Raw genomic sequence first — 19559 nt, 5'->3', positions numbered from 1 at the left:
TCTGAGGAACACTGCAAATTGTATTGCTGGGAGTGCTTGTTATTTGCCACAGATCGACATGGTGTTTGGAGCAACACTGGACACCAAAGCACTGCTGGACACTTAAACACAACGGTGCTCTCCAAAACTTTTGGGGAAACCACATTACTTACTAACTTACTCCTTGACTAAAGGCCAAGGTGAAAAATTCACGGCCCGCCACTGGTAAATGGTGGTGGTAAATGACAACTATAAAAGCCAACTATAGTTTACAGTATATGTGAACTTTGGACTGGAGTTGTTTAAAGCATGTGTCTCTGAATCAGTTGCTGTGTGGTTGTCTTGACCCAGCATGAGTTTTTAAAGGGTTTTATAATGTTATTTGATGTGCATTTTTTCTCTGTCAGACCACATGCCATGTAGCCCGACTAGCTCAGTCGGTAGAGCATGAGACCCCACGTTGGGTGCAACTTCTCAGCCTGCTCAAATTGAGCTTGTCCACTCCCTTGTCCCCACACAATCAACAGTAAAAGTACAATATTCCTCTCACCTTGCACATAGATTCAGCAGCATAATCTGGGTCCGTCGCTCTTGCAGCTGCTTCCACCTCTCGCTGGATCCTGCCTCTCCTCACTGGCTGCATGACAGAGTTCCATCTCTGATGTTGAATGCTAGATGCTTCTAGAAGTTGCCTTTGCAAGTATGAGCTGGACAGTGTTGTGTATATTACTTTCTGTGATTACATTTTTCACTGTTTCGTCACGGTCTTTCCTCATAAACAAACGTGGGATGGGGGGGAGTCACCGGAGACCCAGCTTTACGACAGCCTGCAGTTACACTCATTCACCTGTGGCGCCACCAAAAGCAAATATTCCAGGACTGCAAACAGCTGCTTGAATTAAAGTGTGCATGAAACATGAAGCTACTTTCATTATCGAGTTGGACTGGTCACAACAGTGTCTGTTTCTCCAGCAAGGATTCAAGGCCTTTCTTTCTCAATTCCATCTTGCTGACTGAAACGGATCCAAATTACAGGCACAGTTGATGAAACTTCAGCTCCCTTGTGTTGAAGGAGCACAGCAGACGAATGACTTTTAATCTCAGGGTCCAGGGTTCAATTCCTGATTCAAGCGATGCTTCTATGGGAAATGCAGAGCAGAGACAATTGAGCTATGAGAAGTGCACCTCTGTGAGGAGGAGTGGCGCTGTGAGCTCTTCAGTCTCTAAGGTTCCTATGACAGTAGAAGAAGAGCGATTGAAGGTGACAGGTAGAGAGAAGCTGTTTCAGACTGTTTTATTGAACTCTGTCGACAGCGATCGTGCTGACTAGTTTAACTAGTTTAACTTCAGAGATGATGGTTCAACGGTGTCATCATCATCAACCCGTTTCCTTCGGCAGGTTTTGGGAATAAACTCACAAGTTTGTAAATAAATTTTAATACTCTGGATGTTGTGTTGTCAATGTATTACAAGAATGACAGATGTCAAGTGGCAAAAACAAAGAGTTTCACTTTTGATCACACGAGTGAGCACGGTCTCACTTTCGCAACCATGCTAACGGTTGCTAACATGGAGGTATCGACCCATCGATCAGTCACCATGATCCTGATCAAGCCATAAACCCCTTTGGGTGGACTCCTGTCCCATAGGTCGTCGTGTTCCTAGTTCTTGCCCAGGACAACCAGCGTTGACTATTAGCTTGGAGCTTCTGACCTTGTGCTGGCACTTAGACTGAACATGTGTAATACGTGCTTTTGACAGAGATTTGAATGCAAAACACTGACACAAGATTTGAAGAAGTTTTGGGACACAACAACACTACTAAGTGATGTGAGGCATGTGACAACACAATGTCCATGTGATCGGTACAATGAGGTTTGGGACAAAGAAGTGGAAGACAGTGTTGGTTGATGCAAAGATGAAATGGTGGAACCTTTTGCTCTCTTTCTCTTTATTCATTTACTCCCTAAAGCACTGCTACCATCTTTCTTTCACACTCTCTCTTTGCTGAAAAACACATAGCTATCACTGACTTCAGTCACACAATCCCTCTGCACAATCTTCAAACCTTGAGAACTGAAAAACGTTCACATTCTCTTGTGGATCAGCATGTCTCTGTGGCGCAATAGGTTAGCGCGTTCCGCTGTTAACCGAAAGGTTGGTGAGTTGAGCCCACCCAGGGACGTGACCTGCTTTATCTTATAACTTCATTCACGTACTCACTCTGACAGACGTGATGTTGAGCTCCAAAAAAACAGTCCTTCATGATAATCCACTGAAACAGGGGTCACCAAACTGTCCCAGAAAGAACTGCAGCTTTTAGTTCCAAGCACACACAGTTTAACCAATCAGGTGTCATGATGGAGACCCCAACTCTTAATCATCGTTCCATGAACACATGTGAACCTGGGATCTTCTGTTATTATGATTATTATTATAAATATAATATCCACACAGACAGTCCCTTGAGCTATTTGTGTTTTTACAGATGACAGCATTTCATTTGTATGCAGGAACCAAAGCATGTGCCTGAAAATGTGTTCAGTTATTCCATGCAGCGAGCGCATTGAGCAACTCAATAAAAACACCTCTTAAAACTATCTTCTCCACAGCGTGGAGCTGGGATTACTAGTGAGTCCCTCAATATTGGCTGAACCATGAAAGTCATGTATTACGGTCAACAGCTGTTGTTGCATGGTCTGACTGCTAATGCATGGTACTTGTAAGAGACTGATGTTTCAACTTTAGCTTCTGTGCAGCAACTGTGAGTACAATCCCTGATCCCCCCTAATTGCACTGCCACATCTGATTCTCCAAGTGGCCCATTCTTCTTTGAAACCGGCACAGAAAAAGTTTAGACAGGATATGTGTGGCTCGGAGTGGATGTAGCCTGACGTTCAGCACGTCCCTGGGTGGGCTTGAACCACCAACCTTTGAGGTCTTTGTGATTCTTTTTGCAACTAATGACAAACTTTCTCATAGAAGCATCGCTTGAAAAGGAAATTGAACGTCTGCTGTGCTCCTTCAACACAAGGAAGCTGGAGTTTCACCAATTGTGCCTGTAATTTGGGATTCATTTCAACCAGCAAGATGGAATTGAGAAAGAAAGGCCTTGAATCCTTGCTGGAGAAACAGACACTGTTGTGACAAGTCCAACTTGAGCTTGCTTGCTTTGAACTCATCTTGACTTGGTTCCTTGCTCCTCTCCTTCAGTTGTATTGCTGTTCTCCTTATCTGCAGAACAGCAATACAATAACTCATGCAACTGGCCGGTTAGCTCAGATGGTTAGAGCGTGGTGCTAATAACGCCAAGGCCATGGGTTCCATCCCCATGCTGGCTACTGTTATACTTTATATGTGTGTTTGGGGCGCCACCTTAATTTATGGTGCGTTTCCACAGAACGATGCGGGTTGTGTCGTGTTCCAACACACAAGTTTGCACCGAATGTGATGCAAAACTGAGTGAAACAGAAGCAGCTCCCAGAGGGGCAAATTCTCATCACTAGTATGGTAAACCTGGGGCGTATTTTTAACTGAAATTGACTGTGGTTACATGCAGAGAGTTTCCAGACTAAGACAAGTGCTCGATTAGCTTCACTGACCCTGATTGATTATGACGTCGCTGATCTTTACCTTCTTCCCCCCTTTGAAAGATGTACATATATAAATCACAAAAAAAAAAATCCTTTTCTTGGAGATTCAGCATTTCCTGGAAAATCAAAACTACCACCACCTGACTCTTCACTGTGATCAACCTGTAATCATGAAGAGAACTATTCAGAGGGCTGTTCGAAAGATTTCATTGTCAAAGGTGAGTATTGATGTGTTGGTCCTTGCATTACTCAGGTACGTGATGTGTTGAAGACATGCCATGACAACCTTGGTACCAGAGGGCATCCTGGTGAATACCGTCTTCGTTCTTTGTCTACCACATGCGTGAACCTCATTCATCGTCTTCTCTTTCCAACATGTCCAATTCACCCAGGTAAGTGTTAGAAAGACCAGTGAGATCCAAGCACTTCTCAAATGCCGTAACATGAAAGTGGCATGGAGTGGTCTTGGAATGGATTTGTCCCCTTCCAACCACAGCTACAGGAAAAAGGTACACTGTATACATGACATTTCGAAGGATGGATTATGAGAAAAACAAGTAATTGTCGTGCCATTTCGCAGCATGTGTTTACAGCATTTTTCATTTGATCTATCTGGGTTTATAATGACAGCCACAGACCTTTCACTAAGTGGGTTGTGGCAAAAAGCCTCTACACCAAAAGTGCGCCCGAGGTGCCCAAGAAGATTGTCAACATTCTTCTGGACTTTGGTCTTGTGGAAAAAAACAATTACTGACCGGAATTTGTCATTGAGGTGCATCAATACATTTGATGTATGATGGATGTATTTTTGAGAATTAATGTGAACCATCAATCACGTAGCAGTTGTTTTATATTGCCCTTCATTCAGGTCAACAGCAGTGTTTTTGAGGCCCTAGGAGTGAACTACTGCATTACCTCAACCTACCACCCACAGGCTGATGATCAAGATGAGCAGACCAATAGGAACATCAAACAAGATGAGGGAATTGTGGCAGGCATTAACTCCGCAAAACAGGTAACGCAAATGCAAGTGAGATGGAGGGTAAATCCCAGCTGTTGAGGTCCCAGAAGAACACCTGGAGACAAAGGCTGCAGCAGTGGCAGACCCTCATGCCAAGGTTAATGGAATAAATTGGCACAGACTGTTGCAGCCACAATATTACATTTGTTATTATGACATCTTTTGTTGTTTTAAGTGCAGTTTTTTAGTTTGTCTAAGGGCTGGCACACTTACCAGCCAAGCTATTTAGGAACGTGATGAGTGCCAGGTGTTTCACGTTTGAATGTGGGCAGGCATTCAGTTTTTTTTTTTCTGTCTGTAGCATGTTAAAGGCCATTTATTTTTTGTGCAATTACTTTATTATATTATTACTACTTTATTTTTTATTTTTTGGAAAGAAGTTGAACTTTATTTGTGTTACCTCGCCTTCTGGAATATTAGACATTAAAACAGGTATTGGCTCACCATTGTTGTCGGAACCCGTGTACAGGTGAGTGTACAGCTACGTTCAAAAAGGACTCAACGTAGCTGAAAAACACCAAACGATGCTTCGCAGACACTTCACCTAAAAAAACTGACTTTTTTTTGTTTTATAATTTTACAAGAAGATTGCCCAACAGAAGCAATAGAAGGCTTATCAGGCACGGAGAGGGAAACGCGAAGACATTCCACTGCCTGGCCTGTCATTCTCACATTTTTCATAACACGGCTCTTTCTCACTCAGACCTTTCAAATATCTCAAAACACGTTTTACAGTCAGCCACTGCTCTTGTGCTCTGCTGTGCCAGTTTGCTTACTGTCAAACAAAGATCTGGTCTGGTCCAAGTTGCCAGGTACATGAGGTGACCTCCTGCCTCTGTATTTCTGGACATGGTTCATCTTTTGAGCACAATCACTCTAGTCAAGCTTCAGCTCACAGGGTGGAGGAGTTTTGCATGTTGAACCGTCCTTCACATTTTTCTCTAAGTCACTTATGCACCTGATTCACTTTGATTGAAATGGATACCCAGGAAGTGCTTGAATTCACCCAGGTAAATAATAATTCATTGATTCTTGATCGCTGGCAACAGTGATTAAATCATCCACAAATACCACCATGATCTCCTTTGCTTCACCTGTCAGCCTTGTGTAAACACAATAGTCAACAGGATTTTGAACAAAATCATTCTGAGTCAAACGCTCATGTAACAACTCGTTCCAGTTTCTGTCAGATTGTTTCAGGCCATACAGTGATTTTTCTAACCTATATACTAGTTTTTCAATTGTTTCTGGTCTGACCTTAAAACACTCTGGTGGTCCATGTAATTTTCACAGTCAATTGGAGCATGCAAGTAAACATCCATTTGATATAACATCATGTTCTCCTGTACTGCATTTTGTACCAGCACTCTAATACTGGTAATGTTAGCCGTCGGAGGAAAAGTCTCTGTGAGGTCAACACCCATTTTGTGGCTGTATCCTTTGGCCACATCTCTTTCCTTGTGTTTCGCAGACACGTCCATCCATTTTTCTGTGTGTCTGATGCTCAATTTGTGTTTTGGTCACAAATCTAACCAATTCGTGGTTTTTAATGACGCCAACATCAGCCAAGCTGTTCTTGTCATAACCGACAAATATTCCCTGTGCACATCTGCCGTCTAATTTCTTCTCTTTATTGAAGTCAATAAATTCCACTGCAGCTAACTGTAATATGGAGCTTTAGCTCCCATATCAGGACTTCTGTTTCTGGTTTGTACAAACTTTCCCTGAATACAGACTTCACATTGAGGGGGTTAAATATCCCCAAAATGCCCAAGAATCTCATGTCATGTCTGCAAGTTGTAAACCCCCTGACACTTGCCACCAGACTCATTTTCATCAACATTTACAGTCAGTGAGTAGTAAAGTCGGTTTCTCTCATAGAAGCTTTTTACCATCTCTGTAGTAAGTACATCCTTCCCTTGTCTGAAAGTGAGTAGTCGCAGCCTTAACAGCAAATATATTCTGTGGATATGAGGGGATGAATAGCACCTGTTTCAGTGTCACTTCAGATACTTTCCCTCCGCTGTCGAGCAAACACAACTCCGCGTCACCTCCCTGCTCTGCTATTCCCTGAGCCATCAGCCAGCTCCGTTGACCTCACATCTTCTCCGTATCTTCATCACTGCGCAACATCGTTTTGAAGTCTGCAAAAGTAATCTGTACATCGCTCTGTGTGACATGAATTGTGAAGGGCTTGAAGGACTCCGGCAAGCCTTTTAAAACCATTGGCATGAGTAACCCGTCGCTCTAAATCTGGAATGCTGGAGGGATTTTGAGCAACAGGTTACTCATGCCAATCGTTTTAACAGGCTTGTTGAGAATCAGGTGTCCTAGCCACTGGGTCTGGCCACTGGTGTGCAGCTAGGCCTGCAGACTGTTTTGACAAACATTAGTGTAAGAACGGGCCGCTCTCAGGATGTCAGTGAATTCCAGCGTGGAACTGTCATAGGATGCTACCTGCGCAACAAATCCAGTCGTGAAATTTCCTTGCTCCTAAATATTCCACAGTCAACTGGCAGCTTTGTTATAAGAACAAGGAAGAATTTGGGAAGAACAGCAACTCAGCCACCAAGTGGTCGGTCATGTAAACTGACGAAAAGGGGTCAGCGGATGCTGAGGTGCAAAAAGGTTGCTGACTTGCTGCAGTCAATGGCGACAGAGCTCCAAACTTCATGTGGCTTTCAGATTAGTACAGTGCACTGAGAGCTTCATTGAATGGCTGTCCATGGCCGAGCAGCTGCATCCAAGCCATACATCACCAAGTGCAATGCAAAGCGCCGGATGCAGTGGTGTAACCAGTCTGGGTTTGGAGGTTTCCAGAAGAACGGTACATTTCAGACTGCATTGTGCCAAGTGTGAAATTTGGTGGTGGAGGAATTATGCTGTGGGGTTGTTTTTCTCGAGTTGAGATTGGCCCCTCAGTTCCAGTCAAGGAACTTTGAATGCTTGAATGCTTCAAGATACCAAAACGTTTTGGACAACTCCATGCTCTCAACCTTGTGGGGACAGTTCGGAGCGGGCCCCTTCCTCTTCCAACATGACTGTGCACCAGTGCACAAAGATAGCTCCATAAAGACAGAGATGGCTGAGTCCGGTGTGGATGAACTTGACTGGCCTGGACAGAGTCCTGACCTGAACCTCCTGATAGAACACCTTTGGAGTGGATTAGAGCGGAGCCAGGCCTTCTCCACGATCATCAGCGTGCAGCCTCACCAATGCACTTTATGAAGAATGGTCAAACATTTCTATAAACACACTCCTCAACCTTGTGGACAGTCTTCCCAGAAGAGTTGAAGCTGTTTTAGCTGCAAAAGGTGGACCGTTATCATACTGAACCTTACGGGTTCGGAATGGGCGGCACTTAAGTTCATATGTGAGTCAAGGCAGGCGAGCAAATACTTTTGGTAATTTCTGTATTTTCTCAGGCTGTGGATGACGCTGGCCTGCCAGGCGTTGGCACAGGGTGGAGAGTCTGGCTGAGTGTGTGATGGAGCCCAGGACACTGATATGATTGACTCTGGCCAGTCAACAGGTGAGGATCATTGATCTCTCTTGCTGTACCTCAGAAAACATGCTTCTTATTTTCATGTCCTGATATGTCTTGTGCCTGATGTTCTCACAGCTGAGGTGGGCTAAATTGTGGCCTTGTGGCAGAAGCTGCTCGATTACAACCGGCAGACAGTGGCGTTTGCTGCCAGCTTCAAGCCCGGCAACCCCTCAACACTGGCTTGCTTGCTCAGAGTCCCACGTGCCTGCACCTGCCCAGAGAGTGTTACGCAAGGGAGTGGTGTACTCCTCAACTGAGACTCCTTCCAAACACATGATTGGAGGAGTTCATAAACAGGAAGCTCGATCCCAGGCCTCCTCTGGAATGACAGTTTTACTGTACTGTTTGTATATATATATATATACAGTGGGGCAAAAAAGTATTTAGTCAGCCACCAATTCTGCAAGTTCTCCCACTTAAAAGGATGAAAGAGGCCTGTAATTTTCACCATAGGTACACTTCAACTATGAGAGACAAAACGAGAAAAAAAATCCAGAGAATCACATTACCGCTTGACAATGACAATGATCCCAAACACACCGCTCGGGCAACCAAGGAGTGGCTTCACAAGAAGCATTTTAAGATCCTCTCCAGATCTCAACCCCATCGAAAATCTTTGGAGGGAGTTGAAAATCTGTGTTGCCCAGCGACAGCCCCACAACATCACTGCTCCAGAGGCAATCTGCATGGAGGAATGGGCCAAAATACCTAAAACTGTGTGTGAAAATCTCATGAAGAGTTACAGAAAATGTTTCATCTCTGTCATTGCCAACAAAGGGTATATCACACGTCTCATGTTTTTGACAAAATACTTATTTTCCACCATAATATGCAAATAAATTATTTAAAAATCAAGCAATGTGATTCTCTGGATTTTTCCTCTCATTTTGTCTCTCATAGTTGAAGTGTGCCTATGATAAAAATTACAGGCCTCTCTCATCCTTTTAAGTGGGAGAACTTGCACAATTGGTGGCTGACTAAATGCTTTTTTGCCCCACTGTGTGTGTGTGTGTGTGTGTGTGTATATATACATATATAAATTAGAGGTGGCATTTGATTAAAAAAAAATCTTGTTGGCAATTTAAATGCTTGTAGCCAAGGTCAGCTCCTCGGTGTGGAAGTCGGAAGTTTTCTTTCAGCAATGTTCAGCATTTGTTTTGACTGAATTCTTAAATACCAGTCAGTTACATTCACAAAGTAATAAGTAAAAATAATAAAAATAAAAAAAATTGATCCTCAATTCATCCTTGCTTCTTTTATACATGGTTTACACAACACTCTTAAGTTAACATGACTCAAGAAATACACACACATTTATGTAACTCTCAGAAGACGCTAGTCCTTTAATTGCAGCGGAGCCTGGACTGAAAACAATGACAAGTACACTCTTTTTAAGAGTCTGTGAACACAGGTTTCACCGAGTACTATTCCAATTCTCAGAGTGTCATCGTTGTTGTACTTGGACGGTGTTAAAAAAAAAAAATTAAAAAACTATTTAGATGTAGAAATAAGTCAGGAGGATGAAGAACAGAGAAAAGTGACTCATCTCTCTGGCTACGATGCCAACGGTTAACATATGTGAAGGCTCACTGTAGTGAACACGTTTTCAACACGTTCATTTTGACAGTCCAAATGAATACAAACTATCTTGTCTGGGAAAGAATTTTTAATTCAACAGTCCACTCACGTGCAGTCCGGACTACTATTCACACAAAATGAACAGATATTATTACAAAAGACAGACCGAATCTGACACACATGAATGAACATATAAGCTAGCACAATATTGCTTATACATAATAACTCAGCTGAATGTTCTTGTAACTCCTACCTCACAGATGCGTAATTTCACTGTTGCTTGCGTTTCAGAGTTGTAACTGTATTGTGCACCTGGTTTTTAATGTCTTTCCAATTGCGCCTGGAGAGCACCTGTTCTGCATTCAGGGCCTTTTCACAGGCTTCTTTACCAGGTACTCTAAGCTGTGAGATGAATTCTCCCAGCTGCCGCCAGACAGCTTCCTTCTCTTGAGAACTCCAAGGCCTGTGACGGCTTTTTTGTGGAGGCGACTGTGAATCCAAGTCTGAAACACAAATCAGCAAAAACTGAAAATTGAATACACACAATTAAAACAAAATCATGCACTTCTCTCCTCAATAAAATACATTTCTTTACCTTCTCAACCTGATGACAAAGATATGATATCTTTCAAATATAATTCAAAGAAACATTAACAGCTGCTTGAAAATATACTGATGAACAAGTGTTTTCATTAATTTGAACAGATTACAGCGTTGAGCTGAAATATTCAGTGTAGACATGTTCAATGAGACGATAACAATAAAATAATAATACATATAGCACTTTTCTCGGATACTCAAAGACGCTTTACAGTTAGCAGTTAGTTTTCAAAAGCTATTCTGAAAAGCCTGATTGTACAGTGTTCTCCCGGTTTACATGTTTTAGAGAGAGGCCCAAACAAGGGGTGGTGCAATGAGCTCTTAAAGGCTTTCCAGTACTGTCAGAGTAAGAAAACGCAAAGTTGACAGTCTTCTATTGAGTTGTTTTTTTATTTATTTAGACAAACATATATGTTCTAGTTTGATTTGTCAAATTCGAAAATGGAGAACTCTAGTTCCTGTTGAGAACTTTGGGCTTTTAGCTGAAAGGTAAATCCTTCAACACATTGCCATCCATCTGACCACTAAATTATAACACTTTGTGAACAACTTAAGCTTTGTTCGATTCTGGAAAGAAATGCTTCTGGGTCCTTGAGATGCTGAGGAACATTCCTGCCACTTCAGCACTGAGGTAGATCATGGCATCACACACACAGCACTGTTGAATTTCAGTTGTCTTTTTTATCTTCTCCTGAAGGAGTTCCCAAAGGTGCCCGTTTTAGACGTTCAGACGTTGCTTGTGTTAACTTGTGAGTTCACATTTTGATTTATTTTCATTTCAATGTTTTATTTTTGGAGGATATTTTTTCATAAATTAACATTGTGGCTTTGTTTTTCAATGATATGCAGAACATAGTTCTTTATAAAATGAGACTTACCCGTTTCCTGAATTGTTCTAAACTGGACTGGCCTTTCAGTCAGAATGTCTGTATGCACAACAAGAAAAACAAACAAACAAAAAAGATTACTTTTGATTTAATGTTGTCAATAAACATTCATGCACTCATCTTGAAGTTATGCTCACATACCATCTGAATCCTCAACTGGCTGAGAGGTGCTCTTTGACCTCTTGTTTGACTCCTTCTCTTCAATCCAATCTGGAGGAAATATGGAGAAAATAGAATGAAGAGTATTTATACACGCTAGACTCATAAACTATGTTTACTTAAATCTCAGGTTACACATCATACAGGTTCCACAAGTCAGTAGACTAAACACATGAACAATAACTGTGCAAGCAGATGCAAAGATACCAAACGCACAACAACTGAGGGTTTCGTCACCTGTTTCCATTTTTCTCTTTCTGTACATCTCCATTGACCAAGAAGAGGATGTTGGACGGTCTGTAACAAAAAAGAAAACAACATATGAGCATTTCCAAGCGCCTGTCTTCTTTATGTTACAGTCATACCATCTGAAGCTTGAACTGGCTCAGGGCTCCTCTCTGTCTGCATTCTGGACAGTCCTACAGGTGAGACCAACAAAGGGGAGTATTTAATGGCGTAAATCGACACTGAACACAGACTTGTGCTCAAGTATCTTGTTTTCTCAGTCACCTAGGTTAACTTTCAGTAATGTGGTCGCCCATTAGTCCTGCTGGTCCAACTATCAGAAAAGGCGAAGCTGACGTGGAGCATTTGAGACTGAGTAACATTTGTACTTCCTCAACACTCGTCCCTTAGCAGGTTTCTACATTCAACTCACAAGTGTCTGAATAAAATGAATAGTTTGTTTTCTTTGTATTGCAAGAATTATAGATGCCGAGTAGGGATGGGCGATATAAAAGTTATCACAATAAATTAACTTGTAAACTTAGTGGAGTTTGTCTCCAATGTCATTATTTGTTTATATTTAAATATCAGTGTTAAGATGAGAAATTCAATGTTTCACGTCTCTGGTAGAAGCCGCTGGTGTCTGACAGACTGATCTGCCAGTTTTATTTAGGGGTTAAATTGAGCCGTCTGTCTGCTGTATCTCATGTCTCTAAACAGTTGACTTTAACTATGGATCAGTCTGGACACATTTCCTAGATGTTATTGAAGAAATATTAGAAATGATGTGAATAAATGATCATTTAGTCATATTCTGTTCTCAAAATCATTATACAAACTGTCAGTCCTTTGTCTTGTGTGATGAAAAACCATTTCACAAGTCTTTCTCCTAAAATGGTTTTTCATTGCCTTATAGAAGATTTCACTAATATTTTGACCGAATTTAAGAGTGTGTCCACGATCAGTGAACCCTAATTGGGACACGGAAGAGGACGCCGAGTTCAACTAATGTCCAACCATTTTCACCACATTGTTTTGCAGAGGGACCAGCGCAGCGAACCAACGCAGACGACCACGTCGGAGAACCTGTGAGGACCACTCCATCTAATTAAAAATAAACACAGATGCAGAGACCGAGAGTTGACCAGTGTCATTATCAAAGGTTCCCAGTATTAAGAATGAGTTTAAAACTACGATTGTGAACCTAAGTCCACCACACTCTCCACAACTGTCACAGGCTGGTGTCAGCTGTCGAACACAGCGTCGCGGTCTCATCATGTTCACATGTGCAAGTCCAATTCAGCGAGTGCCGTGTGTTAATTAAATTTATCGTGAGACGCAGAGTTGGCATTGTGGAGATTGTGCTTGGCGGTACAATAAGTTATTGCCCATCCCTAATGGTGAGTATCTAAAGCACAGAGTCACGATTTAGAGAGTGTGTGTGTGTGTGTGTGTGTGTGTGTGTGTGTGTGTGTGTGTGTGTGTGTGTGTGTGTGTGTGTGTGTGTGAGCCCCGACTAATGGTTCTGTGATGGCATGGTCTCCCTACAAAAAATGTCTTTTAATCTTCTAACAAACTAGAACTAACAATCAAAATGACCCGAGTGTAGATGGTTCAAGACAAATGTAGACATCTGCAGCTGATGTCAGATTTGTTATGTATTCAAGTTACACTTACAACTTAGTAGTCTGTTTGCTTCAGCAGCGTAGCTGAAGTTTGGCAGATGCATATCACCGCGTCTGACCATAGTCAAGGAGTTACATGCAGGGCCACTTGAGCTATTAACCGCATTATCCAGGTATTGTAGTCCAACTAAGAGGAATTCAAATTGTTGTACATATGCATTTTAAAAGTTTGACTTAGTCCGCCAGACCAAGACAATAGTTCGGTTTTCTGAGCCGCCATGTATCTGTGGTCACTGATATCTGAACAGTCCAATGTGTTGTCAGTGTGACTGGAAGATTTGAGATCAGCGAGTTGATGAACGCCACAACAGATTGCAGCTTTTACATTAACAATTAAACCTTCTTAACCTTTTTGATCTCGGGGCCCATCCTTTCCAGAATAAATGGGTCTGGGGCCCATTCAAGGAATACAACTGATTCATTACTGTGATTTCTCATTTCAAAATGACTGATTTGATTTGTGTTCAATAACCATACATGTAAACAAACCAAAACCTTGCGAAATGACATGAAACCATGAGATCAGTGCAAAGATATTTGTCATCGAAAATTCCAACCAGCAGCAGAAGCAGGTGCATGTCATGTTCATCAAATTGCTAAAGGAAAAAAAGAAGAAAAAAAACACTTCATGCATACTGTTGTGAAAATTGGAAAATGGTACATCATGAATAAAGTTCTCAATAAATGGAATATAATAAAATGTGTAAATGACAAAGAATATATTTTTTCATAAATAAGCTCTACAGAAGATAAGTAAGTGTAAATGAAAGTATCGCTAAAAATGCTCTAATTTATTTTAGAAACTGCTCCAACTGCTATCATGAACACTTTTTACTGTTGGTGGCGCCATCACTTTCTTTAACAATTTTTTCTTTTCAAGAACTTCTCCATAGTTGGTAACTAACACAAATGTGCAGCTGTCAATTCAATGACACATTACTGCCACCATACGTGGCAAGTGTATTAAAACCAGTGTGTCGCAGTCCTCACGGACCAGAGGTGTAAAGCAAAGAACGTCTAGAGGCCCAGTCGGGCCCAACCATGGGTCTCAGCCTTATGATTAAGAATCACTGCTGTAGACAAAGGATGAAGGCAAATAAAGAGAGTAAAGGTTTACCTGTTTCCTGTGTCAGAAACGCGGCTTCATCTACAAGAAAACAACGCAGTAAAAGGTGTAAAGGAGTTTTCAGTAAACATGCGACCGTCTCCTAACACTAATTCACAACATCATGGATAGAAATCTGGGTTTTTACATTCTGATTGAGGCACGTCGATGGAATCCTCATTGAAGTCACAGACGTCGGACACCTGGGCATCTGGTTGGACTAAATACGAAACCAAAAATAACATTAGATTAAAAAAATCCACCTCAACATCTTGAAACAATTGACCTATGACCTACTTTCATGCTTACCTTGCAGACTTAAATCAATCTCGTCCAGTGACATTCCGTCGTAGATATGAGTCCCACTTTCGATGGCCATAAGCAGCTTGCTCATCTTTGCAAGCTCAAGCGTGTTCTCTGTTAACCTGTAGTATTCCCGATGGATATGTATATCGTGTCCCATAAAGTTTGCCAAGCACTGCAGCTCATTGTCCTTTAAGTTGATGACCTGACTGATCGTAGCCACGTGATTCCTCAGGTGAGTTGAGGTGAGCATTTCTGGCCTCTTCGCTCCACAAACAGCAGCGTACTTTCTTAAACAGTCAGAACCACGAAGATGAGATTTAGAGTTCTGTCTTGCAAACACGTATCCATTTTGGTCCAGGATGTCGTTGTCCTCATTCCTGTGCATGACCAGGAAATCCACAGACTTTGTCATCTCCTTGGTGAGGAGCACAGGCACCTTAATGGCTTTCTTTACTCTGATGACCAGCCTGGTGAGTTCAGTGCTCAGACTTTGTTCCAGTTTGGAGAGGCAGGCCATGATGTCATCATTAGGTTTCTGTTTTACCCGGTTCATGTAGGTGAACAGAGGTATTTTCGCCACCTCACATTGACGTCTTCGGTTAAAAAGAGTAATTGCTGAAAGAAGGCACTCACTGAGAGTACTGTATGCGCTGGGGTTCGGCCCATCCAGCAGCTCTTTTTTTGCTGACTCAATTTTGGCCTTCAATACACTGTTGAGCTCCATCACGTCTTGAGTCAGTGGGATCATATCCTTCTTGTTCCAGCTGTCCTCATCCAAGTTTATTTGTGTTCGGCAGGAAACATAGAGGTGCCACTCATCATCCAACAGGTTTGAGAAGTTCCGCACTCTGGAAGCTGCTACTTCATCTTCAGCCTTCACATACTGTGCAATCACAATATTGCACGCTGCCTTAAGCGACTGGCCCAGTTTTATTGCAAGAGAAGGTGGGTCGTACTTATATTTGGCACTCATGAAACCACTGGCCTGTTTTGCTGCTTGCACAGCTAGTTTAAAATGAGGAGGGACCAAAACATCCTGCAACATCTTCACTTTCGGATTGATGGACTTTGCAGATAGGACAAATCTGCCCAATTCTCTCATCTTTTGGCTCACATGTGCATCCTTTGACCGACCGCTGCTGTACTTCTCCAAAAGTCTGACACCAAACTCACATATGAGTGGGTCGCTCTTCACCTCATGGGACACTTGATCTATGAACATTCTGCTCACAATCTCTGCGCATCTCTGCAATGCTTGTCCCCTGCATGGCAGGAGAGAAGAAGCTGCACTCTGAATCCTGCGTTTTCGCTTTGACTCAACAATAGGTTCACCTATTTTATTTGCACAGCGACGCTCGTGCTTCCAAAGTTCATTTCTCATGAAGAATCCAAAACATTTGGGACACGGCAAATAGTTTTCTGGATCGACATGTTCTGTAGGCCGTCTGTTAGTCACAATCTCCCCTTTTCCTTCTTTCAGGACTTCAATGTTATGATAGTAGTTACCTTTTCTCCGTAGTGCCTCAAACATCTGTCGACTTTGTTTAGAGCTTGGTGGATAGGACATCGCAAGGGCCACTTCTTTTTCCTTACTATGTGTCCGTTTGAGATGCCGTGCAATTTTGCTCTGCGTTTTTTTGCAGTAAATACAGTAATTTCTTTTGTCCCACTTTCGCTTCTGTCCTCCTGACACACATCTTTTGACTGTTACTTGGGATTCTGTGACCTTTTCTTCACCACTGTTGTCTTCTTTGTCGGTACTGTCCAGTTCCTCACTTGCATCCGACATGTTTTTCTCAATATGTTGGAGGTCGTGGATCTGTTGGGGTTCTAACTCTGTGTTATCCTCATCATAGCTGAGCTCACTGTCCGAATACTCTGAAGAAGCAGTGAGTATATAGTCACTTTCTACAAAACTGGATTCAGACAGCGAGCAGTCCATGGCACGGTTGTCCTATAAGAAATTACAATAAGTCACCATTATGAAAAATCAAAATTCAACGTACAGGTTACTCAACTATATTGTATCGTATAATTCTCCTATGATCCAACAACATCAATCTGCTAGCAGTGCGACAGTCTGGCTGGGATGAGTGAGCTCCACGTGGGGATGCGGTGGAAGAAACACCACCACTACTGGCGCAAATCTCCATCACATATTTAACAGCCATTAACATCATTGATGTCAGTTCAGGTGACCGCTGTAAAATTTAATAAACATTCAAAACAGCGACAGGAATTTAACAGTTTGCATAATTCATACTGAAGAAAGGAGATTGTATGAAATGAAATATCAGCCTTTTAATTGTCAAATAACAGTATAAATTAATTGAATGTGTGTTTTACTTAATAATAATGTATTATATTCAAAATGCGTCTACAATCTTCAAGAGGACAAAAAAAGCACTTTAAGACAAATGGGACTCCATTTTGATGCTTGTAAATAAAAGTTGTGGTCATTCAGAGAGCCCACATGTCAAAAGCCAGATTGCTCCGCATTTACCTATATATAAGCCCACAATGTAACGGGGGGAGTCCACCTTAAATTACATTTTCAGCTCATGTCCCCGACTAGGCTCATTTTGGAGGAGTGTTTTCCAAACGCGAGCTGTAATTTCTGCAACATTGAACCAAACACGTTGTTGGCTCTTTTTGGTACTACGGGAGATGAGAATGAGCAGCTTACTTCAGCCACAAGTAGGACACTTTCTTTTACCCTCCTACTTGCCGGCCATGCTATTTTGCAGCGACGGTGGGATTTTGCCCGCCCACCTTACCTCAGTGTCATGTCCTATTTGAATATGGAAAAGATCTGTTTGTCAGTATTTTCCAAAACACAATTTTGGAAAATGCTCGGTGCGCTTTTATTTCATTCTATCAGATCATCGCTTGATGATTTTTTTTTTTTGTTCTTACATTAACCTGTTACATTTCACAATCACTGTTACTTCTTCCACACATTTTTAGTCTGCAAAAGCCCATGATGCAGTGTATCATTACCATGACGGCTTTAATATAGCTACATGCGAGCGATCGCCTCTTGCTCGTTTATAAACATAACACATGCTAAATGAAGAATGACTGAAGAATGCCATTAAAACTAACCACGATGTTAAAACTAAAAACTCGTCCACAACAGTCTGTGGCACCCTACAGATTCCATTACTGAAGGTGAATAATCCCGTGGCCACAAGTCATTCTTTCCTTCCAATCTCACCAGTGGGTCTCCATCAGAATCAAGGTCACGTGAGTTAACATTCGCTGCAAGGCTACAATCATTACTTTTAAACTGTAAACATCTCAAAAAGACCAAATGTGAATCAAACTCATGTTTTTTCCTAAGATAAATTCCGAAAATTGGAATTATGCAATCACTGAAGCGCAACAACTGCCAGTTAAGAAAAGTCCACGTAACAAAAACAAGCAGATACAAACCTCACTCCTTTGGAACTATACACTCAGCAGCACCGAGAATTGTGTTAAACATGCGTGGAAATGCAAATATAAAAATAAAAAATAACGTGTCCACTCATATCACGGTGAGGCACTTGACAAGCAACAAATTTAGTTTCTGTTGGCTAATATTCCTGAATAAAATAGTAGAGGGGAATTTGAAAAAAAAAAAAAAAAACAGAGAGTGAAGTAACATCACGGGGATGTAAATATTTGTGAAAGTGATAAGACAGAGGAAAACAGTCCTTGCACTACGGGGAGGTCTTCTACAAGTCACGTGAATTTGGAGACCAGCAGCTTTGTATTTTACTTGCTAGTAAGACTCATAACTCATGGACATTTTTCACTTTTCTGGAATTAGTGGACGGTCCCTTAAACGACGTCTCATCATCCAACTGCATCGAGAGCATTATTATTCAACCAGACGGATTTTTTGGGTTAAAACGAATTGTAGGCGACAGAGGACATATCAATGACTAGAAAGAGGTAAGGTTTGTGTTCCAAGACGTCCACGTTGTTGACATATTAACGCGCAAAGACCGAATCTGCCATTGTCGAGCCAACTTAACTCGACTCTTAAAATCTTTGTTCGTTTGTGGGGAGCCGACCGCTGCCGACCTGGACTGACCGTGACGTGGAATGGAACAGAGCGAGGAGCAAGTAAACGGAGAAACAAGGAAGCACATGGGACATGTTTGGTCATTTATACATTTGGCTGCAACGCAAACTCTCTTTTCCATCGTTAGTCGTCAAGCTTACCCCAATCTGCAGCTGTCCGGACCCGATCCGTGCTTTCGAATGTCCGTCCGTGTTGCTGCCCAATCTCCTACCCTGTGACGGTGGCAAAGTCCGCGCATGCGCGCATGGTTAGAGCTGAGAATTGGGCATGCGCGAATGACGTTTGAATACGGCGTGTCGTAGAGGACTAAAAGAGTCAAAGTCTCTTTTATCTATCTTTGGCTAGGCATTTGTAGCTCTTCTTTGGTTAAGTAACTCAATTGTAGTCCATTCACACTGTAGTATTTATCATTTACAATTGTCAAATTAGTTAGTAGGTTTAAAACTACAGAAATCCAGGACAACAAAGTTAGTTGAGATTGAGTTGAAATTATTTATCAACATAACACCACAATTGTCCTCTTATTTCCTTTTTAAAAACATTCTAGTCAATCTATTTGAAACATTTAGATTGAGTTTTTGGTCTGTTGCCTTGGATTAGTTCTACTTCGATTTTTGTTCTTATGAAACAATGATCACTTACCATTGTTGAATTATTAAATATGTCCCAGATTGTTGTTGGTCCTTCTGCATGAATTTCAGTAACTTATGTTTGTCATTTCCTCTACACCTAACCAGATCTTTACTTGTACTATTTCATGACCGTCTTCAGAGTTGTTATTTATCCAATGTTCTCCAATGTT

The 19559-nt window shown here is 41.8% G+C and overlaps 1 protein-coding gene and 1 non-coding gene across 2 annotated transcripts; one reads left to right on the top strand and one right to left on the bottom strand.

Moving 5' to 3' along the window:
* The first annotated feature begins 3246 nt into the window (after nt 1-3246).
* Nucleotides 3247-3320, top strand: trnai-aau (transfer RNA isoleucine (anticodon AAU)). Its single transcript has one exon. It is a non-coding gene; the product is annotated as a tRNA-Ile (tRNA).
* A 6150-nt stretch (nt 3321-9470) lies between these two features.
* On the bottom strand, nt 9471-18980 carry LOC128766343 (uncharacterized). Its single transcript, XM_053877893.1, has 9 exons — nt 18898-18980; nt 14689-16639; nt 14528-14599; nt 14392-14421; nt 11730-11783; nt 11602-11661; nt 11347-11415; nt 11197-11244; nt 9471-10221 (listed from the first exon to the last, which is right to left on the bottom strand). The coding sequence occupies exons 2-9, from the start codon at nt 16625-16627 to the stop codon at nt 9989-9991; spliced, it is 2505 nt and encodes an 834-aa protein (XP_053733868.1). The 5' UTR covers nt 16628-16639; nt 18898-18980; the 3' UTR covers nt 9471-9988.
* Nucleotides 18981-19559: the final 579 nt, after the last annotated feature.

This window comes from Synchiropus splendidus, chromosome 10 (assembly GCF_027744825.2).
Source record: "Synchiropus splendidus isolate RoL2022-P1 chromosome 10, RoL_Sspl_1.0, whole genome shotgun sequence".
NCBI lineage: Eukaryota > Metazoa > Chordata > Actinopteri > Syngnathiformes > Callionymidae > Synchiropus > Synchiropus splendidus.
This window is presented reverse-complemented; position numbering and strand designations above follow the sequence as displayed.

What these genes read in the sequence shown, in the direction of transcription:
- LOC128766343 (XM_053877893.1), bottom strand. Translation starts at nt 16,627, where the DNA reads ATGGACTGCTCGCTGTCTGAATCCAGTTTTGTAGAAAGTGACTATATA. An exon ending in GATTGATTTAAGTCTGCAAG is followed by an intron (nt 14,600 to 14,688) that starts GTAAGCATGAAA and finishes TTTCGTATTTAG; the next exon opens with TCCAACCAGATGCCCAGGTG. An exon ending in CGACGTGCCTCAATCAGAAT is followed by an intron (nt 14,422 to 14,527) that starts GTAAAAACCCAG and finishes GTTTTCTTGTAG; the next exon opens with ATGAAGCCGCGTTTCTGACA.